This window comes from Andrena cerasifolii, chromosome 6 (assembly GCF_050908995.1).
Source record: "Andrena cerasifolii isolate SP2316 chromosome 6, iyAndCera1_principal, whole genome shotgun sequence".
NCBI lineage: Eukaryota > Metazoa > Arthropoda > Insecta > Hymenoptera > Andrenidae > Andrena > Andrena cerasifolii.
This window is the reverse complement of record NC_135123.1, coordinates 8,904,079-8,929,842: the sequence shown is the minus strand read 5'-3', so window position 1 is coordinate 8,929,842 and position 25,764 is coordinate 8,904,079. Positions and strand designations below refer to the sequence as shown.

General features: G+C 51.3%; 1 protein-coding gene across 6 annotated transcripts in view; it reads right to left on the bottom strand.

Moving 5' to 3' along the window:
- Nucleotides 1-220: 220 nt before the first annotated feature.
- E75 (ecdysone-induced protein 75) overlaps nt 221-25,764 on the bottom strand; it is a 172,283-nt gene continuing 146,739 nt past the window's right edge. For 4 of the 6 annotated variants that reach the window (XM_076815502.1, XM_076815498.1, XM_076815499.1 and 1 more), the window contains 4 exons: nt 23,684-23,772; nt 10,953-11,097; nt 7,279-7,520; nt 221-5,201 (listed from right to left, as the gene is read on the bottom strand). In XM_076815502.1, the coding sequence (XP_076671617.1) occupies nt 3,159-5,201; nt 7,279-7,520; nt 10,953-11,097; nt 23,684-23,772 (2,519 nt within the window). In that variant the 3' untranslated portion in view covers nt 221-3,158. Of the gene's footprint in view, nt 5,202-7,278; nt 7,521-8,019; nt 8,641-10,952; nt 11,098-23,683; nt 23,773-24,157; nt 24,882-25,764 lie in introns of those variants that run through there. The other 2 variants (XM_076815497.1, XM_076815503.1) reach the window with 2 other exon arrangements.

Genomic DNA, 25,764 nt, shown 5'->3' with positions numbered 1-25,764 from the left:
CTCGCAACAATGTTTCGGTATCGTCCATTATGCGTCATACGTTTAACTAAAGATGTTATTCCAAGTGAAACCAGCGTGCCCTTTCTTTTTTTACCAAACACAAACGAAACACTCGTAACGATTTCGGCGTAAAGACTGAACGAAAAAGCTGCGCGCGGAGAAAATAGAGGCAACGGGCAAGGAATCGGGAGGACCTTCGACCAAAATAACACACGAGATATATTTTTTTTCTGTATAATTCACCAGACAATGTTTATTCAGACGACCTCACAACTCCCAAGCGTACAAAATGACGTGCTCACTGGGCAATATGCGGGGCTGCGTTTTGTATTTTCTTTGCAATGTAGTAATACAGTACACTTTCGGTATCTTTTGCATCATTTTTTTTTTTTATCTCTCGTATTATATCATCCTTCCTTTCACTCTTCCAACCATTATTTTGCCATAATCTGCGTTGTTCCGCGCCAGAAACAACAGCTGCTTGTATCCTCCTTCTTAACGGATAGAGAAATATATCATACTTTATGTATCGTTTACTATAATAATCATTATGTGTAGTTTATGCATAACAAGTATTACGAATATCAACGCTAGTTCGCTTGCTGGGTATGGGGGTTTTCTTGTATTCGGGGATGAGGGTGGGGGGGGGGGGGTGTTAGCAGAAGTTGGACGACACGGGGACACGGGTGACGAGAACGGCGTCGGAGTTCGGTCTGCGGGTAATTTGCGAATATTGGTTCGATACACGGGAGGTCCGTGCGTCGACGGAAACTTTGGAGAAGAGTTTCAGGCTGGCTTGCGTCTAGCGAGGCTGGGGAGGAGGGGGTAGGCTAACGGGCTGAAGGAACGCAGGGTCGATTCCAAGGGTCTGCGGGACAGCAAGAAGGATTCTACGCGGAGTCGGGAGCGATCAAACGAGTCGAGGGGTGAGAACGGTGATACACAGAGCGTAAATAGGGAATGACTTTTTTTTTCCTTCCTCGAGTACAATAAATACACAGAGTGTTCCACTACAAGCTTGTTCGGGATGTGTTCGAGGGTGTGTCTGAGACGGAGCTGCGCTCAAAGTAGCGAGACAACGGTTTTCTGCGTGCCCATCGAGCGACTCTTCTTCATTTTTTTTTTTTCTCCTTCTTATTTTGCCCTACGCGATTAAATTCATTGCTGCGCCAAACAACGGATCCTCGGCCTGACCGGTATACCGCGATGCTAAAAGCGTTGTTTCGTTTCTTTCCCGTCCCCTTTCCATTCGTTTGCTCACTCGCATTAGCCGATTCGCGCGCGCCTTTCCTCTGGTCGTTGTTTTTGCCTTCTCTCTGTTTTCAGCGTATTCTCTGCTGTGCTACACGGGTGGGTGGGTGGGGGGGTTCGGGGGCAAACAGGGGTTGGCGGGGCGGGCGTCTCAACAACACGCCGGCGTCGGCCCGCCGCGTATCTTCCGCTCTTTCTCTGTATCATTCTCTCCCGCACACGCACGCACGCACGCACACTCGCCGAGCGCGGTTTCCTCTTCCTCGGAAGGGGAGAACGTTGCTCGCCCACTCGCGCCTTCTACGACACTTAGCCTTACGAGGTTACTATGTACACTGCGCCGTACGCCGATTCTATCGCGGTTCCACGCGACTCCTCCGTTTCTTTCCCATCCCATTTCGCCTGCTCTGTATACCTCTCCTCCTGTCGGACGCTCGCTCGCTCGCGCGCCCACTCTCGTCGTCCCGTACCTTACTCCGTACGTCCGCGCGCGTGTCGTAGCGGTGCTGTTCTCGTTTCCGAAGAGCCGGGGGGGTCTTTGAGCTACCAGACGCGAGCTAGAAGAAGACAGAGAATACGGATAGCTATCGTTTGCTCGGAGACGAGAGTCACGACGCACGTTCCGTTGCTTGTGTTTTCTGTAATTAACGCGACTGCAAACTCTGGGAGGCTGCGGCGGGCCGGGTCAGTCTCATTGTTTAACAAAAACATCGTTTAAAACGTTTAAAATTCGCTTGCTCCCCGACTGCTTTCCATCTGTCAGTCGATCTCTCGATTGAAAGAGCCGTCTTTTCTCTTTCGAACTTCTATTCTTTTTCCTTCTTTTTTTTTTTCGTTTTTTATGCTGCGATTTTGCCCCGACTCACTTGCATTAAGCACGCTCACGTGTGTTGTCTTTCTTCATCCATTCGTTCCTTGTTCCTGGTCGATTGAAACCACGCACTCCCATTCTCTCTCGCTCTCTCTCTCTCTCTTTCTCTTTTTCTCTTTCACATACACACACATTCTCTCTCTCTCTCTCTCTCCCTCTCTCTCTCTCTCAGTACTCACGCGTCCTCGTTTCCCTACGCGCGCACATACACAATACGTGATAACTTTTACGATTATTATACCTTACACATGTTACAATAATAATTAATTACTTTTATAATATTCAATAATTATAGTAGAGTAAGATGATCGATGAATGAGGTGGAGACTGTACAGGATGCGCGATTTTCATGATTATCACATGTAGATAGATTACTTTAATTTGCTGTTAAACATTCAATCTTCCGTGTTCTGTTCTTATTGTTTTCACACATCTTTGGAGGAGGGGGGGCTTCTGCCGCGGGGCCGCTGACACGCTATCCTTTCAGATCATTCGGAGCAAGATAGGTCTTCGAATGTCGCTGCAGCAGATAGGTGTAAGGTAGGCAGACGGGCGGACAGCTCTTTTACTTAGGCGGGCAGGTAGACCCCGCGACGGCACCGTATGCACGCGGGGACTGGCACTTTCTCGCGTCAGTGTCCGTGCGCCACTCCGGATCGGCTCTTTCACCACCGACACACTCTCGTGGAACAGGAACGGCGAGGAAACGTCTCGCGCGTCCCCCCTCCTGCCGCGGCCTGTCCTCGCACTGTGCACGATCCCCTCTTGCGCTCCCCTCTGCCGCTCTGCGCACGCGCGCACGCGCCAACGAGGAGCGAAGGTCCCGCCACCTGACCCACCGTCCTCCATCCCTCCCCTCTCTTGGTGTCTCGCGCAGTTATTATCGATTAATAGTTTAAATTAATAAATTATTTGGTTTATCACGCGCTCCGAGCGTCCTGGCACTTTCATACATTCCTCTTCCGAACTGACACCGATCAGCGCGCGGCCCCGCCAGCCGCAGGCCACGGTCACGCGACTCCGTCGAGTGGGCCCACTACGCTTCGAGGGACAGAGCTTTGCAGGACCCGACCAGCGGCCTGGGCGACGGGGACGGCGACTTCTTCGACAGGTTCAACGGCTGTTGGCTGTCCGCGATGTCCACCTGCAGCTCCATCATGTTGCTGGGACAGCCGGATAGCACTAACGTCGCCGCCGTGCTCGAGGTCGGCCTTGGACTCGTGCTCGTACTACTCGTCGCCGCCGCGGACAGGTACCTCGGCGACGAGGCTGGCGAGTTCCCGACCATGAGGTAGTCCGAGGAAGACTGCTGCTGCTGGTGCTGTTGATGCTGTTGATGCTGCTGGTGCTGCTGGTGCTGCTGGTGCTGCTGGTGCTGCTGATGCTGCTGGTGTTGCTGTTGTCTGGCGCCTGTCGTCGTCGTGATCACCGACGTGGCGGGCCACCTGCTCGTCGAGTAGCTGCTGGTGGCGCACTGCAGCAGCCCTTGAGATCCTTGAGGAGAGCGCGCGGTCATGGTGGTCGTCGAGGCGCACTGTTCCGCAGGCGACGGCGACACCGCTGGCGACCTGGGGCTGGCCTCTCCGCGCATTATGTAGTTGTGGATGATGTCCGTGCGCTTGAGCTGCTCGGCCGTCATCCGCGGACCTTCCATCAGGCTCCTGGCCAGAGTCGAGTGCGTGCTGCTCAGCAGGCTGGCGGTCTGAGGGCACTGGGGGTGCTGCACTTGGTTCGAGGGACTCCGAGCGGGCGGCGAGGTGAGGTGGAGGTGCAGCTGGGACTGTGTGTGCTGCACTATCACCGCTGGCTCGGCCTCGGCGCTGTCCTTCTGGCGGAAAGCGCGGAACTTTTTGTGTGGCTTGTACGCCTCGTCCATCAGAGAGTTGGTGTCGTATAGAGGTGGCGCCTGGAGGACTCGCTTCAACACCGGCATGTCCTCGGCCTCCTTGTCCTCGGAGCGAGGGCTGGAGCAGACCGAGGTGGGCGCGCTGCTGGCGCTGCTACTCGCTGGTTTGTCAGTCTTCTCTGTTCCTGACTCGATTCCGCTGTCGCTGGGAGAGTCCAGCTTGCGGAACCGTGGACACTGCGGCGGCTGAGGCGTCTTGGACAGGGAGGCACGGTGAAGCTCGTCGTCGCCGGAACTGGTGCTGCCCGAGTTCGCCCGCCTGCGGTGCGGGCAGAGGCCTCCGGCGAGGGTCGCTGCGAGCAGGGGCGCGCTTGACGCGTGATGCCCACTGGGTGGAGCCGCGTGATGGTACTCGGTCAGAGATGCGACCTCGCCGCTGCAGGTGCTCTCGGTGCTCGACACGCTGCCCAACGGACTCTTCACGGCCTCGTCCAGTGTCACGTCCGAAGCTGAACCCCACGACGCCGGTGGCTCCTCCTCCATGGGCCAGTGCTGCTGTTGCGTTTGCTGGGCATTGATAGCGTGCTGTGTCTGCTGTTGCTGTTGCTGCTGATGCTGCTGTTGGGCCTGCATCTGCTGCTGTTGCTCGGTCATCTTGAACGCGAGCAGCTTCTCCGAGTGGAGGGTGTTGAGGGTCCTCAGATCGGGGATCTTCTTGAGCAGCTCCCGTAGGATATCGGGGTGCTGGGGATGGTTCTGCGCCAGCACGGTCTGCAGGGCGTTTCGTAGCTTGTTGTGCATACGCTCCACCAGCTCGGTGTTACGTAGCCCCGGTCTGTCCGCCGCGATCACCACCACGGAACAGAAAAGACCCAGCTCGGCGTCGGACAGTCGCAGCGAGTTCACCCTCTCGGCGAAATCGAACATCGAGTCCATGAGAAATCTTGCGTTGCTGCTGTTGTGGATCGACTCCCGTTTCAACACCTGCCCGTTCAGACATATCATGCTGTTCGTCTGGGCGTCGAACATGCAAGCCAGTCGCACCAGCAGCACCTCGAACACGCCGGCCTTGAGCAACGTGACCTGGTCGTCCTGTGCCAGCAAGCTGAACCCGGGGATGCGCTTCGCGAACTCCACCACGCCGCGTATCGCCGGCGAGAACCTCTTCGAGAAGTCCTGCAGCAGCTCTTGCTGGCCGGTCAACGGTTGTGGGTTAGGGTTCAGGGGGCATGCCTGCAACACGAGCAACAGAGATCGTCCAAGGTTAGAACCGTGGATCGACGTCGACGTCGCGACGGAAGACCGCGTGCACCAGGCGTCCCTGCTCCTAGCTCGCAGCAGCAAGAGACGCCTGGGCTTCCTCGTTTCGCGGCCAGTCGAGGACGACTGCTTCCATTTCCGCGTAGAACCGACGATTCCCCCAAGGCTTGGGCTCCCGTCGACGCAAGCGACAGTAAAAATTAACTCAGCCGGAAGATGCGACAGGCGCACCATCGATCTCGATGTTGTATAGGGTAAAGGCAGGTAGTATGGAACATCAAAAGCTTGTCAAAAGTGGGGGAATTTGTTTTTTTTTTTAATAAAACTGACATGAGTGGACGAAGGAACTAATGCATAAGCATATTTACATAGTCAATTGTAGAAAAATCCAATTGTTTTGCAATTATAGTAAAAAGAACTGAAAAGAGTGAAAATTGGCTGTTCGAAAAAATAGGTCCTAATATGGAACACCTAGGAAATTTGTAAAGAAAACTGAAAAGTTTTTACTTTTTTTTTACTAAAAATGAAGATTTATTAAGTAGAAGATACAAATAAATAAATGTACATCATTTTTGGAATTTATTCGTGCTTTCTGCGTCTCCTATTTTTATAATTACGCTCGCAAAATAAGCATTCCGCATCATCGTCGTCATCGTCATTATCAACTTCATCTAGGTTACTCGGTATGTTCCATATTACGTACACACATGTTCCGACAAGAAATTCAGAATTATACTAAGAAGAAAGTAACTTTGTTGGTAAACTATTGTTGAATAATCAAGAACACACATATTTAACGATAACATGTCAAAATAATACTTTGTAGCATACCTTCGCTATAATATTTAACTGTATGTTGCACTTTTCAGAAACTTTTACACCCCGCGAAAAATATAAACGTTTCTCTTTTAATTAGTGTTGTATAAAGCTCGAGTCTTCAAAGCTTTAAGCCTTAACCTTAATGACCTAGCCTTTAAGGCTAATATCACATGAAGCTCGAGCTCTCGAAGTTCGAGGTTCAATCATTGAGGCTCAAGCCTCGAAGCTGAAGGCTCTTGTGTTTAATAGTAATGAAGTTAACTCCAAGTCCTTGATATTATATCTTATTTTGCGCAACCACTATTGTAAAACGTTAAAATTAAACACAGAGAAAGATGTTTTTTGATGCTTCCACCAATTGGTTGGATCCGTGTTTTAATAATACAATAAAAGTACAAAACTATACAATAAAAAAAAAACTCATAATAAACTGAAATTAATATAATAGTGGTTGTGTCGTTATTTTTAAGTTGTATGACAAAGTTTCATCATAGCTTTACTGCAACTCAGTTTAATTGAATAGTAACAAACTAACTATATTATTCTGCCTTAAAGCTTTAAAAGCTTGAGTTAAGACTCTAAAAGCTTGGAGTGCAAGACTTAGAACTTCTACATTAAGTTTTAAGGCTTCCAGAACTCGAGCTTTCTACATATTCACTTCACTACGTACAATTTATACGACTCGAGCCTTCGAGCTTGAAGACTCGAGCTTTAAAGGCTAGAGCTCTCACGGCTACAGGGTTCGAGCCTTAAACGTTCGAGCCTTTAGAGTTTGAACCACGACTCTTGAAGCTGACGGCTCGAAGCTCATTTTAACAACACTACTTTTAATGATGGATGCCCGACTGATGCTCAGTTGTCAGTATCGTCGTCTATTGTGTCTAAGGATCTAGTATACACGATTGCCTGAAGAATTCGTTATTTCTTCATGGAAATTTTACCGAAGTTCCATATTACGCGCCGTTCCATATTACCTGCCTTTACCCTATTCATAATCACGGAACGCAAATGTCAACTAATTTCAAATAAAAGTTTCTTCCGTATGAATTCTTGTTGTAATCCGATGCCCTTTACTTCCCGCAATCAATCATCCCGCAAGAACGTACGCAAAGAATAAATAGATCCCGCAGCTCGACGGATGGGACGGTAGACGTAAGAATAGAGCGACAGAGAGCCAAGGGGGAAGAAAGTAGTAAACGTTAACGGTGGCTTGTGTAAATGAGATACTCACCAAGGTTGGCGGACACGCGGTGTAGTTTGGTGTCTCGCGGGCCCTGACGAGGATCGGGGCCACCTTGTCTCTAGTGAAGTCGCAAGTGTCAAGGTGGGCCTGCACGACGGTGGCGAGTAGCCGTTGCTCGTCCTCCAGCTCGGCAGCTACTGCCTTCTCCTGAGAACGGCTGTGGGAGCTCTGCTGCATGGCAGCCAGGATCCTGGCCTTCTCGCGTTTGGGCACGCGGCCGAATCGCACCGCTAGAATCAGAAAGCAAGGGGATGGCCAACGGTTAGACGGCGGCCAGAGGTGGCACGGGCACGGTCAGGCGGTTGGAAGCGGGACCGAAGGACACGCGTCGATGAATAGTTAATGCGATCAATGGATGAATCATGCAACGCGGCGCGGTATCCGCGACCTTCGGCCGCATCGGTGGTTTGCGTGTGCCGTTTTCGATCCGCGTACGCGGGGAAAAATAGCGGTGGACACCCTGCGACGGGCCCACTGCGCCGCGGCCGAGCACCGTGCGCGCCAGACACCGCGACGGGCCGGGGAGAAGAAGAAGAAGAGGAGGAGAGGAAAAAAAGAACAACTCGAGAGGGGAAAGCGCACGACTTTCACGCGCGAGAAATGAAAGCGCCGCTTGGGTCCACCGTGCTACGTAATCCTTCCGATAGAAAGTCCACAGCGTACAAGGCCCAAGGGTGACAGGGGAACGCGCGCTCGATGGGCGAGTAGTAATCCTACGGGGACACCTACGTGCATTGTGATAGTTGACAACTCCGTTGAGGATTCCCTTCAGTATGGGCAACTCGTCTCCCATGACGGTCGAGAGGAACGCGCGTCTATCAAGTGTGTCTCCGTTTCCGTTACCTCGCGAACTGAACCGCACGAAATACAATCGAGATGGAGAATTCACGAAACTAATCTGCCATCGACGCACAGTTCACTAGACCTCGTCGGTCCGCGGTTGAACCGGGAACTCGCATGGCTCACTGTATTCAACGCGATCTCCACCGTGCGTGTAACAGGCTCTGATCCGTCGGGGCGAGTGATCGCGCGCGCGGTAGGTGATCGATCCTCCTCCTCGTGACAGAGAGAGATCCGCTCGCCGCTCGGTAATCGGCTGACTGGCTGACTCGTGTATACCGCAAGTCACTCCAAATGGTAGTGCGGCGTGTGTGACGGCGCGCCGCCAGAGAGGCACACGTCGCGGTCGGGCATATAGACGCACACACGCACTGCACGCACGCGCCCGCGTACACACATAGACGGGACTCGCCTCGAGGGGAGCGAAGTTCAAGAAAGGAGCGCGACAGTAGGACGCGTGCAGACGCGAGACAGCATCACCGCCGACTGAGTGATGTTCCGCGGGTTGCGTTCAACAGCCCCTCCACTTATTCAGCCATCAACGACTCCCACCACCGCCGCCACCGGCCACGATTGTGGCCTTTGCCGAGCCTTTGGCCTTGAACTTGGTTTCAGCGACAGCCGCGCGAGGCGTACCGACGACCTATATATACTATATAGCGAGCGAATGTACGAGCGCCGAGCGTGGCGAGCACAGCGCACAGACAAGCACGCGCACACGCTGCGACGAGAGGGTGTGCGTGAGGCTCTCTTTGTGATCGTGTATGAGTACACGGGAGAACAGAGAAAGAGAGAACAGCACCACGGAGAGAGAGAGAGACAGAGAGAGAGAGAGAAAGAGAGACAGAGAGAGAGAGAGGTTTCGTTGCCAGAGGCGACTCTCTCTCCCTCTCTCTTCTGTGCGCAGATGCGAACTTCCTTTGCCGGGGGTAAGTTACCCTCGACGACCTTGGGCAACCCCTCGCCCTGGCTGTTTGCCCTGTCACCAGCTGCCGTCCTACAACTTATCTGTTCACGGACGATCGATCTCCCGTCTCGGTACTGTCGCTGGATACCCGTGCTCCCCTACGTGGGATTAACACTGACTCGACTTAACTCTGCTCGACGCTAGACTGCCTAGCCGCTCGGCGCTACTCTTCTAGAGAAACCGACAGGAGGAAGCTCGTCTTTGTCGAGGAGCCGGGAGACTGTCTCGATGAACGAAGCCGTGGAGACTGACCCTCGCTGATTCCTCGACGACGAAGTCATCGCGATGAGGAGTTGCGTAGGAATCTCATGATCGAACGAGAGAGTGCTTCTAAAATAGATTGCGCACAGAGATGCGGATCGCAGTAGCGTCTCGAGAAGGATCGTTCGCGAAGCTCTAGCTCGGCGAACACCTACCATATACCATGCATTAAATGGAACCTATCTCGGCTAGATCAGCGAATTGAAGCGATCGAGATTAAAGAGAAGAGAGAACGGAGCAGCAGCAGGTTCCCCGTCGGAGTGCAGACGCAAATTGCGCGGCGGTCGCGTCAGGCGCTTCAGTTTGGCGGGACGGCTGGAGAGGAGCATGCGCCCTAGCGCCAGGTGGCTCGATTCTCGCGGGGTGGGGAGACGTCACCATCGGAGGGGGCTGACGAGCGCCAGAGGTGGGGGAACCGCGATCCGCGAAGGAGACGAAGTTCGCGAGGTCTCCGCATGGAGCGTAGCGCCACGCGACGGCGCTCTGTCGTCCTCGTCGGCCTGGTGGGGGGTGCCTCGACAAGAGGATCATGGTACAACGGCAGGGAGGAAGGAGGGAGGGATGATCGCCACAGCGTACATGGAGGGGGCCGTGGAAGGAGGTGGAAGGGTCACCGGGTACGTAGCGGCGAGTAGCGGTACTCTTTCTACGGACGTGGAGGCGCATGCAAGCCGAGCAATGCCCGACTATTGACCCCGACGAGTCCACGTTGCTATCAGAGGGACTTGCTCTTCAATCTTTCACTCTCTTTGTCTCGACAACGCGTACCATTGTTAATCTGCCGGGTCGTTATCGCCGCGGAGACCGATGTCTCGTACGCTGGAGCCTCTTGCAACGCGACAACACAGCGCACGATAGAATCATTGAAAGATAAAGTTCGAGTTCCTCTGCGCGCTTCAGACTTCGTTCACGTATAATTCTGAGACGCGTGGGAAATTCAGAGAGCCCGGAGAAGCTTTATCACGCCTAATGGGCCGCCGCACGTTTCGGGAGACGTGGGAACGCGGCCTAATGGTCGGTTCAGATTCGCAAGTAGATCGGGACGCTTATAGATCAGACCGCAGTGGTCGCGTCCGCGGCGGCCAGCCGATGCTCCCGAGGTCGTTGACCCGCGGTCGAGGTCCGCGCGCGCGCTGGGCGAACCTACTCGCGAGTTTCGCGCCGGGAGAGAGGTCGGAACAGGGGCGGGATATCTGGGCGATATTTGGAAAAGAAAGCGGGCACGATCAGCGGCCGTATCGGGGGGATAACCGCGGCTGCTTTCACGAACGGCCGACCGGCCACTTTCGCCCGTTGCGACACACTCTCTTGCTGTGTCGCGTTACGCAAACGGTCAACGACCCGCCACTCTACATTTTAGAAACGATACTTTTTTGGAGAAATGCGTTGCACACCGCGCGTCCCGGAGGGAAAGTGTAGGTCCGCGCTGCGACGATTCGGTCCTGCTCGAATTCTTCGTCCGGCCTACTCTCTCGCGCTCGCGGTGTTCGTTCTACGGCACTCGAGTCGCCGCGAAATGGGACGAGCAACGGAGGTATCTTATCACGGGGACGAAAGGCTACTCGGAGAATCGCAATCGTTGAAAATGACTCACCATCACGGCTCATCCCGACGGCGATGCACTTCTTGAGGCGGCAGTACTGGCAGCGGTTCCTGTTGATCCGCAGGATGCTGCACTGCTGGTTCTTGGTGCAGGGTCGGTACTGGATCTTCTGCTGGATGCTTCGACGGAAGAATCCCTGCGAATCACCAACGAAACCCTCGTCAGTCTGACCGTCACTGTCCGAGGAGGACCCAGACGAGCAATTGGTCCCCGTGCGCGGGGTGGCCAGGTCACACTCGCACAAGCACCCCATTAATTCACCTCCGCTGGGGGCTCAGCTGTGTGTCACCAGCGGTTTCGCACGGTCGGCTACGAGACGACCGATCTCGCGCGCCTTTCAGCACGTCGCACTTGACTAGCCTCCTCTTTCGCTTTATCGGCTACAGGTCCTGCCGCACGATCACGTACCGAGCCCTGCCGTTTCAGGCTGACGGGATCGTACGCGGGGCGAAGGGAGAAGGCCGAACGAACTTCCCCGAGGGGCTTGGGTCTCGTCGACGTTGCAGGAGACGCGAGAACCTACGCACGGTTCGTCCCGAAATCACTGAATGGCCGCACGAACCACCAAACCCACCAGCGTACCGAACGTAACTGTTTGTCCGCGCGAGATCATGCGAGCGGAGACGCGAGTTTTCGGGGGAGATGAAAAGAAGCGACCGTTTGTATCGGAGCTTGGCTGTGGACTGGCTCTTTCTAGCACAGAGAGCATAGAGCCTCGGCACATTGCCTCTGGCTGGCCGAGGTGGGGGACACTCTGACCCAATTCCCGGACATTCACCCGCAGTTCACCGCGTGAAAGTGAGAGTCCCCCTTGCGCGCACTGCCGCTCCTCGTCCGTCTCTCTCTCTTTCTCTCCCTCTCTGTAGCCCTCTCTCGCTCCGCGTCCCTGTTCCACCGCCTGTCCCGTTCGCGCGCGCTGGCAAACCCTCGCCGCTATCGCACTCCTCGTCGAGCAACGATCGCGCAGCCCGCCTCGCTCGCTCGCGCGCGCTTCGACCGCTCTACTAACGGGTTCCTGCCCTCCTCGCCCCCTACCTCGGCGTTCCCGCGAGCAACCACCCTCTCCCCAAAGCGTCCCGCCCTGCCCCCCTTATTCCCGATACCTCGACCCTTCCGACAGCCGCGAATAAACGCGCGGGAACCTGCGACCCATCCCCCTTGCCCGCCGATTTTCCGCCACTGGACCGAGAGTTTTTTCGGAGCCCGGTTTGCTTATAGACCGGTCAACCCGACTGTTCCCGGTGAATAACCCCTGGGTGACGGATTTCAGGCTCCGAGGTATTCTTCTCGCAGAGTTTCGCCCCGCGATGCTGGCCAAGTGCGATCGAGGAATTAAACGACGACAAGGGACACCCAGACGCGACTCGATAAGAGAGGAGAAAGAGGCTGAGGGTCTAATTGAGAATGGGAGAAGAGGTAGGTCAGGGCGTAGGAACTTCCCGGCCGCGTATCGGTCAACGACCCGAGGCTCGGTTACGTAACACTAGTGTTCCTGATTTCTCGATATTTTTCGCATCTCGAGAAATGAGAAATCAGATTATGTTTCTCGAGAATTCTCGAGAATTTTCAAAACATTAAAACAACATTGCAAAATTTATATTTTTGTAATAATGTTGATAATATTTATCTAAATTTTTATTCGAGCCTGACTTACACAAAACTTGTGTAAATGAAAAAAACGGATATTAAATATAATTGATAAATTTATTTATCTAATACAAAATGTGAGCAAGGCGAAACATTACTGTTTTGTTTTGAAGTAGTTTTTTAAAAAGCACAATGCGTCTAATGTCGCGTCAGCGAATCTGCTTCTTCTTTTTGTGACAAAATCCGCGGCTGTAGAGAAATTTCTTTCATTTTTAGTAGATGTTGGTTTAATTGTATATAGAACATCCAAAAGTTGTTGTAAATTGGATGTCCTTTTCCCAGTGGACTCAAAAATATGGAATTCCTTCGCTACAGTCCGGAATTTATCGTCTCCTTGGTTAACACTAAATTCTTGGAGGGTATCTGCGATTGATAACTCCAATTGCTTTTTTAAAGATAATTCTTCGGTTGCAGGATCTGCAAGGTTTTCAATATTTTCAGGAGAATCGTGAATATTGTTAAATTTTCCGAAAAGTCTACTTAGAATTTGTTTTGCCGTTTTATACATGTCTGTCTTGGATGTTAAGTGGAAAAATGCGTCTTTCGAATCTTTCTGATGAGATTCTGGATTCTGCAAATATTTTATAAGGGATACAATAGCGTTATCTCTTCTTTTCGATATTTCTTGTTTAATTGCAGCAAGAAACTCTTTACTTAATTCACTGTTTACTTTTTCCAAATTTTTAAACAAAAATTTAAGAGCACCTTCAGCGCTTAATAACGTGGAATCTTCTCGACTGAGATTTTCTATTGTTATTCTTATGGGTTCTAACGTGACTAATAAGGTTTCAGCAATTTTAATATATTCGTCGTTCCACATGTAATCTAAATTCATTTCAGCCAGTGCTTTTTTAATTGGATTCTTTGCTCGCATAAATCGCCTAATCATAGCCTCCATGGTGTTCCACCTGGTCTTGCAATCCAAAATAAGCTTTAACTGTGTATTTTCTTCTTCCTCCACATACTTCTGCAGAATATGATTTTTCACTGGTGAATTCTTAAACACTTTTATAATTTTTCGTATCGCTGTGATTGTTTCTTCGATGGTTGGTCGTAACTGAACAGTCGAGGTTTCTACTGTTTCAACATCCGAATCTGAATCGGCTGAATCGTTATTTTCATTTTGTGAGAATCCATTGGCATCATCCGAGTGAACAGATTGCGTCTCATCAGTATTTTTTTCTACGTAAAGTATTTTTAAAACGGCTAAATGTATCCCGTGATTATAACAAAACTGTTGGTACGCCGGAGAGAGTCGTCCAAACTTTTGCATAATAGACGATCCATCGCTCATAACAGCTAGAACGTCTTGTTTTAGTGAAAGACTAAAGGAATTTAGTTTTACATCAATTAATTCCAAAGTTCTTTCAGATGTACAGGTTCCATTAATCGGTATTAATCCGAGATTAGCAGATTCCTTGCTACTGTAATACATATGTACATCGATATATCTCTTGTTATTTACACTAGTCCATTCGTCAATAGATATGCTGAACTTCTGGTCGTTCAATTTAAGTGCATTTATTTTTTTAATTAATTCTCCCTTTTTCTGTGTATAAAAATCCATCATTAACTGCATTATGTCTGATGAATTACGAGGAAGATTAAATCCTCTAATCGCTATACTTTGTCTAATAAATTCACTTTTTGATATTTGATTAAATGAGAAGCGATCGATAGCTGCCAATTTCGATATTATTTCTGACAAAGTTGGTCGTATACTAAATTTATCAATAGTTTCATTGCTGTCTGAACATCGGAATCGTTTGACTGATTTAAAATTAACACTGCTGGTACTTGGCTCATCCATATTTTTCACTTTCTTCAAACTGTGAATACCTTCAAGATGCCTTCGGAGACCTATGGTCGCCGATCCTTTGCATAAAAGCTGCTTTTCACAAAGATTGCAGGTGGCAGATTCTTTGTTTTTGCTTTTCCGAAAGAATTCCCAACAGTCCTTGTAAGTTTTATTCATATTGAGAGGCTAAATTTCACACAAAACGTGCACAGACGAGCACAAGAGTCTTCCTCTCTACGTCGACTGACTATTTACCGCGCAGTACGGCGATCGTCTATTCTTTCTGAAATCTGATTACTACCGTCCAAACATTGTGTCACATTGTACCGTGCACCTTACGCAAAAGCATCAAACGCATTAAGGCCTTCGCGCATTTTAGTGAAGTGCGGCGCTACGAAGAGAAAATTTTATAAACAATTGCGCGTTATTCTTCGTACGTATTGCTACCATTTATTACAAATTCTAGTTGCGTTTATACGTTCACGATTAACTAGTAACACACAATCTGAAGTACCAGAAAATTTATTTCTGAAAACAAATGGGATTGATAATAATTCTCCTACACTTAAGTTTCTCGAGAAATGCTGTAATTTCTCGAGAAATGAGAACTAAGATATAGAATTCTCGAGAAGGAACACTACGTAACACGTACCACGACGCGTGGAACGTCGTCGCCGCGGTTGCCTCCGTCGTCGTCGTCGTCGTCGTCGTCGTCGTCGTCGACGTGTTCGCAGCCGCGTACGTTCGGGCAGCGCGGGCGCAGGCGCGCGCGTATGCACGTACGCCTACGGAATTGGCGACACTCGTCGTCAAGTGACTCTCTCGTGACGTCAGACACGCGACCTCGCCTACCTCAACTTCGTGCACAGGCCCCGAGGGACGAGAGGAACGAGAGGAACGATGTACCGTTGCACCTCCGCGCCCGGCCTGTCAATCGGTGCACGCGTTCGATGCAAGTCAATGAACTGTCAGCGTTGCCAATGTTAAGCTCCTCCGCCTCGCCCGGTCGACTTTAACCGTTTCCTTTTCAGACCGAGCGCCTCGCGACCCGGGGATCAAAGTTCCGCTCCCTTCCTCCTCGATCGAGCGCGGGCGATCTCGCGTCTGTCTCGCGATCCGTACCTCTCGTGCGAACCGCGGGACGGGCAATTCGGGCCCGGTTAAGATAGCTGGGGGGGTGTTTTTCGTTGGGCGCTGTGTACGAACTGCCACGAGATTTAGGGGAGCAGCTAAATCACGCGAAAAGGGGGGTGACAAAGCGTTATCGGTGCCGAGCTGGTGTCGCGGATTCCCGGACGAGGCCAGCAACCCCTGTTGAACCCTTTGGTTGGCGGGAATCCGGCGGGACTGGCTGGGAGGGTGAGGAGGGGGGTTGGGATTGTGGGAGAATGCGGTGCATCGATCTCTCGAACCGTGCATTCCCCCTGGCGGGTCAGGGGGCGACCACCTTCGCGTGCTGCCTCGACTTACGTTCCCTGGCGCCTGCGCCTCTATTGTGTCGCTTCTACGAGAAGTGCGGGCTGATTTTCACCCGCGTCCAATTTCCGAATCCTCCTCGGATCGCGGTAGGAATTCCTCCCCGTAAGACCGTCATTCTACCGACCTAATCTCACCACGCTCGTCCGAGGAGGAACAGTTCGCGGCAGTTCCAGAAGCGATCAACTCTCAGTAACGAAACCTGCCACGCGTCCAGTCTCCCGAACTATCTGCCCGTTATCCCTGTCGCTGCGAATACCTCGGGTCCACCAACCCCGCGGTCGTCGCACGACGCCGTCCCGCGAGTCACGTTCACCGGGTTCGCTTTTATTTTCCGTGAAAGGAGCGAGGTTCGGCGCTGGTCCCAGCGTGCATGTGCATCGGCCCGCACACCGTGACCGAAGCGAGCCTGCACGTATAGGAGAGGCGCGTGCAGATGTAGGTAAGGAGAGTGTGGGATATATACACGACGTGGTCGCGGGGCCAACGACCGGAGCGCGCGACTGCATCGCTCCCGTGGAGGGAGTCGAGAGCGGCCCTGGAGGGGGGGTGGTAGGGGAAGGTGAGTGTATCTGCTCTCACGGGCGCGCGACGAGGAGAGGAGTTGAAAATTGAAGTGAAACAGATCGAGGGAGAGAGGAGTGCGAGAGGAGAGGCGAGGAAGAAACACGCTGAAAGACGGAGAAGGAGGGAGAGAGAGGCATTCGAAGCAGCGATACCGGGGTTAAGGGGCGGGAGGAGAAGGTAAGAGGGAGGACAGGACACGAAACGGAGTAACGGTGACGTACATAATGCGCGCGCCCCGTGCGGGCGCATGCGCTCCTCTCGAAACGCCGCGACACTCTCCGCTCTGCTCGGGGGCATTAACCGCTCGCTCGCGCTCTCTCTCTCGCTCGCTCGCTCCGACGCGCACCTACGACCCCAAGAATTCGCTCTGCTCGCTCTGCGCTCCCTCCCCGTGGACGATGTATCGGCCAAGTCGATCTTACGCCGAGGTCAGAGATGCTGATCGACGCTCACGTAATCCGCGCACCATGGGAAATCTGCGGGAAAATTGGCGGTATACCGGGCTCAAAAGTTTCCGTGGGTGGAGCTGGGGGAGTTCTTTCCTTGCTAAGGGATGCTTTTGAAAGCTTTTCGGATATCAGGAGCGCGAGGATAGGTGAAGGTAGCTGGAGGACGTTCTTCGGTTTTGTAAGGGATGGTAGAGTAGTGTCGCTAAGTTGTCGCAACTATATACTTGATTATGAATGATTGTCAAAGATTAGAGGCTGTCTGTAACAGTAATAGTCTGGGATACGAATAGAACAGATTTCCAATTTTGGTCTGGCTTCTGAATATGTAAGTCCAGCTCACGAAGCAAGTATTAGGTTTCCGAAACGGTTAATCAGGAGTATCCACCGTGGGATATATTCAGGAGAAGTGTAGTAATGGAATGATGCCGTTCGCCGACCAGCTTTTATACTCTCGTTTGACCTCGAACGCGAGTTCGCTGCTCTATTCCCCGGGCATCGATACCGGGGAAGTCGATCACCGAGGTCACCACTCCAACTATTCTCTGTTTCCATGGCGCTCGGAATGTTTCTCAGTTCTATCGCTGAATCTGTTACCAACGCGCCTGATAAGTGCACTCTACAAGTATCTGAAGAGATGTATAAACGAAGGGTATCAATAACAGCCGGGACATTCCACGCGAAGTCGGACAATTTTCGGAGTAACATTTCGGTTTTTGGTGCAACTTGGATGTGTTGTAGTCTTTAGGGGTATATAAACGTGCCTCGAAGGATTTTTCGAAATGTCAAAAATTGTGGATGTTACAGCTCTTTGAAATATAGTGTTTACTATTTTTTCCAAAAATTATAACTGTTGAACTAATTAACTGATAAAAATCACCTTTTGGGTGTTTACAGTGCAGATATAAGAGTACCTAATAAAAATTATTTCACTTAACAAAAACGAATATTTGACCATTTATTTAGTTATTGTTCTAAACAAATGCAATTTTATAGTTGAAGGCACCTTTTTAAAAATTTGGAAAATTAGGAGGATAAGGTTTGAAGTAAATATATTGAACTATTTATCTAGTAGATAGGGTTTCTTTATTTCATTCCTAACCTTGTGTGGCCTTGAAGGTAATAGTATACCATATGGTTGAATTTGTCTTGACAGTCGCTTTCATATTGGGTAATCAAATATATAACATTCCATTTAAACAACTAAAAGTTACCCTCGTTTCAAGGAAAATATTGCGAACACCAAAAATTCAGATACCGTATTATGTCGGATATAAAAAACAGTAAGAGTTTTCCTCCTTCAGTTTTTTTTCAAATACTTATCATTTTCGAGAATCCTGTATAAGAATATCAGGTATAGCCGCTTGGCCGCTGCGAGTACCGCACGGCCCGAGCGACCAGTCGAGCCGGTGTGATTTCACGCAGCGTTACATTCAATTAATTTTCATTTGGCCAATTTTAAAACGTCCACGTTTTTCAAAACATGTCCATAAAGAGGAAAAACAGGGCATTATCCTCCTATTTTTTCCAAATTTTTAAAAAGGTGCCTTCAACTATAAAATTGCATTTGTTTAGAACAATTACTAAATAAATGGTTAAATATTCGTTTTTATTAAGTGAAATAATTTTTATTAGGTACTCTTAAATCTGCACTGTAAGCATCCAAAAGGTGATTTTTATCAGTTTATTAGTTCAACAGTTATAATTTTTGGGAAAATAGTAAACACTATATTTCAAAGAGCTGTAACATCCACAATTTTTGACATTTCGAAAAATCATTCGAGATATGTTTATATACCCCTAAAGACCACAACATATCCAAGTTGCACCAAAATCCGAAATGTTACTCCGAAAAGTGTCCGACTTCGCGTGGAATGACCCAGCCGTAGCATAAACACTTTGCATCCTCCTAACGATTCCCAAAATCCAAGCTAACCGAATCCCTGTAATCCGGAGTGCCAGCTTCCTGAAATCCGAGGGTAGCGTCCCTCCTGCCTGTCGCCGAAAAGCCCCGAACGCTAGCGAGAATCCGAGACGGTCCGAACAACGCACAGTGGGCAAATTTTGCGATTTTATGGCCAAAACTACAGAAATGAAAATTCTGAATTTTTACAAATTTAATACAAATGTCAATTGAAGAACTGTATCCACTTTCATGATCAAAACCTGAAAACTTGTTTTTAATATATAAAATTCGGCACTTTTACGTTCTAATATATGAGAAAATAAATTATCCGAAAAACAGTACTTTAAAATTTGTATAAACTACTTATTAAAAATCTTTGGATAACACAACATAAGTGTTTGAAGTAACTTGAAAATCTAGATTAATTCTTTGCGATCGGTCTAACCTTACATGAACATAAACATTTGCGAGTCTATACGAGCTTGTATTAAAACATTTAACAGTAAAATTGGTGGCATTTGATACTCATATTAGTTCTTCAATTGACATTTGCATTTATTTTGTCGAATTGAAAGATTTATTTTTGTGGTTTTGGCCATAAAATCATGAAATTTCACCACTGTGCAACGGGAAGCTATCAAAGCCACGGGCAGTGGAGGGTGTCGCGTTTCACCCGGGGGTGGCTTTATCGGGCGGCAGGGAAGCGTGACGTTCGATTCCGTGCGGCGGTGGAAGCGTTATCTTGAAAGCGGTGCTCCCGCTGCCGAGCTGGCCGGAGATACAGCGCCGAGCGAACACCTACCACGATAATAAGCGGCTGACCCGATTCTAAAGTAGATGCACCGGGGTCAGTAACCCCAACCGAGCACCGAAATACCCGCGCAATCAAATGAAAATGAGATCACGACTCGTTACGACATCAAAAATGACGGTTAGCCGAGAGGGGGGCGAGGGAGTCGCGGTGCGAGCGGCGGAGGGGAGGCGGGCGACGCTGGGTGGAGGAGGAACGAGCTAGAGGGGCAGAGGAGGAAGAGGAGGAGGAGGAGGAGGAGGAGGAGGAGGAGGAGGAGGAGGAGGAGAAGGAGGAGGAGGAGGAGCGGAGGGGCACGCGAGAAGGATGAGGAGAAGGGAACACAGCCGTGTGACGTAACTGGCTCGAGGGTCGACGACCGGAGGGTTAATGCACCGGTCGCCTGGTTTCAACCCTCCGGAAAAAGAGTCGCCGTGCACCTCCACCCGTTGATTGTCCCGCCGGGGAGATTTACAGAGGAACGTCGACGCGAAAGCAAGAAAAATTCCCTCGTCTCCCATCGCGATTTTTTGCCTCCTTCGCGCGACTCTCTTCTAAGTGACTACGCTACACCTACGACACCCACCCTCCGTGTTGCTTTTCAACAAAATCGCGACGGAGACGGCCGGAATTTGGCGGGAGAGGCACTCCGTGGAACGATTCTATTTGACAATGATTTTGAGAACGCAATCGCGACGTTGCACCGTGGAATGTTATGGGAATGCGATTAGCAAAGTGCGCGAAAAGAGGTGCATCGAGATCCGAGGCAGCCGTTTATCCCACCTGGACGTCGTGCCTTTTATCGCGGCTTTATCGCGCCTTTATCGCGGCCACGTGATCGCGGGGCGACGTGAATCTTCCGTGGCGTAAAAGTGAGCCCAGGTCAGTGACGCGCGCACGAAAAGTGTCGCGGGAGCAACGTCCCGGCAAGATCTGGGCCAGCGAGGCTACGGAACCGCTCCCGCCATTTTCTCACCGCCCTCTCTGCGCCCGTTGATGCGAGCCCGGACTAGTCGAGACCCCGAGAGAGAAGCACCCCCGAAGACGAGGCTGAGGAGCCGCGTAGCTGCTAGCTAGCTGCGAAGCCCAGGTTCCCATGGAGCCCGGCAAGGTGTCCAGGAGCGGGCTACGTGACTCCTTGAACCTGCGCGAGGCTGAACGAGGCTGAACGAGGCGAGGGAGCCGAGGAAAAGCAGCCCGCTCCTCGGCCACGAGTCGCTATGGCGAAATGGTGCAACAGCAGCAGCGCGACCGAGCGACCCAGTCTTAAAGATATCCAACACTCTTCCGCGTTCCCTTCCCTTTCCACGGGTCCCTCTTCCAGTACCAGAAGACGGTCTCCACCGCTGGCGGCTAGGTCACTCGGCGACGACGCGTTCTCGTTCCTCCTCGGCGCAGCGGCCGTGGCAAGTTACTGACCCAGTCAACGCCAACTCCTCCGATCGCTCTCCTCTTCGGAGACCCCCGCTCCCCCGGGTGGGAGCAGTAGTCTAGACGGAAAAATGCCCGGCAAGATTTGATCGCGGAGAAGGCTGGTCGATCCAGTTCTCCCTTTTCGAAGGGCTGACAAAGGGAATCAGCAGCGACCGCTCCGCTTTGGGGGGTCGAACGGAGGACCGGGACACTTTCTCTTTCCCGCGGTCGTTCGTGATCATGCCTTTGGCTTTTCGGGCACTCGTCGCTCCACTCTCTCTTTCTTTTCGTCTGGAGGTAAAGCTACCCGGGGACAGAGCCCAGGGATGCCTTCGGGAGGTGTCCAAGGGTGGCTGGACCGAGGTGATCATTGAGGGTAGTTATTGTTGGGGTAAGGAGGAAGCTTTTGAAAGGTTGGATCAGCCGATGTCTGGGAGCTTTGATTTCAGACGATATCTGTGACTACTTGGAAACGAGTAGCAATCGACGAAACGGACACAAGCGGTCTGACGAAGTCATCGGCTCGCCGGACGAAGAAGATCTGCGAGCACCGGAGCACCGATTCACAACACCTGGCAGAGCAGCCCCCACCGCCGCCGCTTGGCTACCGTGGAGGTGGCAAAGCGACGGAGGTGGTGGCAGCGCTCCACCACTTCCTAAAACGAATTCGCGGCCTGGTGCTGCCCCCACCAAGCGCCACCTTCGAGTCGCACAATGACGACCACGAGGACGTTGGCCTTCGCGGGACGCAATTATCAGTCTCAGGGGAAACCATTTACATTTCATTTCAGGCATCCTCAGAGGGGGCAACATTCCTTTTTTTAACCCGTGGAGGTGTTATTGATCGCGAGGAAACAAGGCAATTCCTCGATCTTGCCCGCGGATTAATTATTTTAGAGGTGAACTGGATTCTTCGGTAAAATCTTGGAGAAGTAGCGCTCTACGTACGAAGATTCAAAAGATTCTGCGTAGCGACATAAATAGGTTGTCGGCTATCCAGAGGAGAAGTCGATCTGGCGCGACAGAATGGGAAAACAGGGGTGCCGGACAGGAAGTCGAAAGGACGGATGTGCATTCTCCGTTGCACATACCTGTTCGAGCCATTTCCACTCCCCTGCCCCGAGAGCTCGGCCACACGAAAACCACCGGCACAAAGCGATTCCGACGAAAGGCCCAAGACAGATACCTGTCTGGACCCTTCTCACGCGTTTCCCCGATGCTCGAAGGTTATCGGTCGTCAAAGAATTTCGCCACACTTTTCCGCTCCTTTTGCGTAACCGCCCGCGACGCCATTGTCCGGGATCCGACCCTCCTCCCGCTTTTCCACGAAAATACGTGATCGTGAGGTAACCGCGTATCCTATTATGCCAGTCCTCCCCTTCACGATCCAGCTTCCTTTCTCCCAGTACGCTGAGATTCTTTCTCAAAAGTATTCCACTAACTTTGCAAGAGAATTAACTGATTCCACTTTGTAATTAAATATTTAAGCAGGATAATTTCTAGCAGGGCTTGAAACCGTTATTATAAAGATTCCGGTTCTTGAAAGAGTTATTCAGAACCTTTATTCGGAATAACCGTTATAAAGAACCTAAATATCAGACTATATAAGTTACGGTTCCTATATAGCTCTATAACTTTTATTTTTTAGGTTCTATAACTTTTATTTTTAGGCTCTATATAAGTTACAAAGCGGTTATAGAACCGATTCTTGTAACTATTGTACAGAATTTTACAGTAAATGAAATCACAACATATCACAACTATTTGCTTACTTATTTATAATAATTTTTAAACAATTTGGTTACACAGAGTAGGTAATTTATAGTTGTAATATGTTGTGATTTCATTTACTGTAAAATTCTGTACAATCGTTACAAGCATCGGTTCTATAACCGCTTTGTAACTTATATAGAACCTAAAAAATAAAAGTTATAGAACCTAAAAAATAAAAGTTATAGAACCTAAAAAATAAAAGTTATAGAGCTATACAGGAACCGTAACTTATACTTATATAGTCTGATATTTATGTTCTTTATAACGGTTATACTTTTCAACGCTTCGATTTTTCAGCCAAAGGAGCTATCAAGATCGTAACTCTGATTATTCGCTTTCTATCGGTGCCTAATAAATATACGACTTGAATCGGTGAATGTAATTCTACTCCGAAGCTGTTAAGAGAATCCTCGAGCTTCTGTTTGGCGAGGAATCGATAAAGATCGCGCCGTCTGGGACAGCCGTAAGAAAAGGGGCCTTGGCGCGATTTTTCGTCTGCCTCGGGAGGCTACCCGGTCGAGGAGGCAACGTCAAGGATCGCGATTTCCGCGTGCACAAGGCCGAGCCTGCGCCCGGTCGATAGCTTCTCCGTAGCCTTGGGTCGCGCATCGTACATTCACATTCAATCTCCGTTCACTTCCTGGCCACATCGCGTCACGGCTCGACATTTTCGATACTCCTTCCTCTGTCTTTCCATCGGAATTCGCGGGACACCGACGACCGAACGATCCCGCGAAGCCGAGGAGGAATATCGAGGAATGTCGTTAAGTAGTCGTCGCGCAGCATTTCTGGACACGCCGTGGAAGTGCCGAGGAATGAAACACTTGGCGAGCCGGAACAAAGGGGCGGATCCAAAAATGCTGAACGAGCGAATACGCTGGTGTCGAGTTGCAAAAGCCGACTCACCTTGCATCCCTCGCAGGAGTGTACCCCATAGTGAAAACCGGACGCCTTGTCCCCGCAGACGCGGCACAATACCGTGGTCCCGTCGAATTCTGCAATAAACCAAAAAAGAAAGGCATGGATTACACACTGAGGTACGCTGCGGCGCCGATGTTGCGTTGCACGCGTGTGTGCACGCTCTCCACGTGGCGGAGAGCGCGCTGCTCTGGGAGAAAGGTGGGAGAGAAAGAAGAACACTTTCTCCTCTCTCGCGGCGGGTTACAGCATCGCTGTGTTACAACTTTCTGCTTTCACTCGGCTGTCACGCCGCGCGATCGTTTTTCACGATCCGTGGGTGTCCCTATCGATCACCGCGAGCCTTCAGATTCTAACGAACCGGGCGATAGAACAGGGGACGCCGGGTCGCGAGGGAGTTTCAGGGTCGAGGAAAACTGTATCGTTCGTTTCCTCCGGTGGTTACGGAATCGCTAATCGTACCTATGTTCAATTCGGGCTCAGGTTTGGCCGAGGAGACGGTGGAGTCCATGGTGGGCATGTTGGGGCTGAGGCGATGGGGCAACTGGGCCACGTGATAGGCATTGGACATGCTCTGAGAGACGCAAGACATGCGCGACACGCTAGAGGCGCGCGATCCGTGCGAGGATATGCTCGAGATCGGCGATTCCGGGGCGGGAGACGTCGCGGCCGTGGCCTGTGCACTGCTATCCGGCGTCAGGATCATTTTCGCGGGGGAACAGACGGCGGCGCGTGAATTGCAATCCAATGATTCTTTAAGATCGTCGATCTACCATCCACTTGGCACGGCACTGCACTGAGCTGAGGGCCGTCATCAGTCCACGATGGTCCCTCGATCACAGACTAAATCACAAACTCACTCGGTCGAGTATCACCGGAACGGCGAGGGTAACGGACCCCTCCTCTGATGTACCTTCGTCTGCCAGTCCCGCCGAATACCGACCGCCCGGTTAACGCACAGAATCGGACGACGTGACGCGTTGCGATGCGATGCGACCGGTGGAATGCTGAACTTGGAATATCACTGAACGGAGCCAACGTAGAGTTGGACGGCGATCCTACCCAAACGAGGGTCAGGTGGGTTCTGTGGCGGCCGATGGACACCACGTCCGTGTTATAAACCGGGGGCGGGAAGAGAATCACGGACGAGGCGCGCGACAGAGGAAGAGGAACCACGCCGGGAGACGGATAGAGCGCGGATGGGAAGGTAGGCAGAAGAGAGAGTGAAAGTAAGTGTTCGCTCGAGGGAGGTTCGCGTTGGTCTGACTGGAGTTCGGCGCTGCCGAGTGTTGGTTACCTGGGGGCCGTGCAGCCCTTACTCGAGCAGCGACCGCTCGGTGGAGGGGAGGGATTGATGCGGCCTGCCTGCTTGCCAGGCTTTTGCCTCGACCATCTACAATGTCTACGCCCTGGCTACCTAGTATGTAGTAGAGGACACACAGCGCACCGCTGCGCTCTCTTACAGAGCCCCCCGAGAGAGTTCATCGTATTTTCAATGCTGGAGGTCACTGACAACCGGCTGCGGGCCCGGGCACCCGGCGTCACGGGGCCCGACCAATCGCGTCGCGGCTCGCTGGGCCGCGTGCCGCCGCTATTGGCCCGCGCGTATCCCCACCAGCGGCTCGGGCCTCTGCGCTGCCCGGCTCTCCTTCCTCCCGTCGGAGGAAGTTCATCGGCCGAAACCTTGACTGAATTACCCCGCAGCAGCGGCCAAGGCCATGCGCCCTCTCGCTCGAGCCAACCGCGAGACCGTGCCCGGTCGTTTCGCCTTCTGCCTTCTCTCTCGTCTCCCTCTAACCTTGCCGGCTTCCTCTCGGCCTCTCTTCTACCGCCAGCCTCGCTCCTCTCCTGTCCTCTTTGTCCACCGACAAGGGTGACCGCGCGATGTGTAACGCGCCGATTTTTAACTTGTCCGTCGTAGATGGGCAGAGCAATCGTGAGGAGAGAGAATAGAAGAATGTATATGCTGCATTCATGCCGAGGCACTAACCATCAAAGCACACCCACATCTGAATAGTATAAAAGTCCTATACCTATCGCAACATCGCAGGAATCGCAGGGTCAACTAA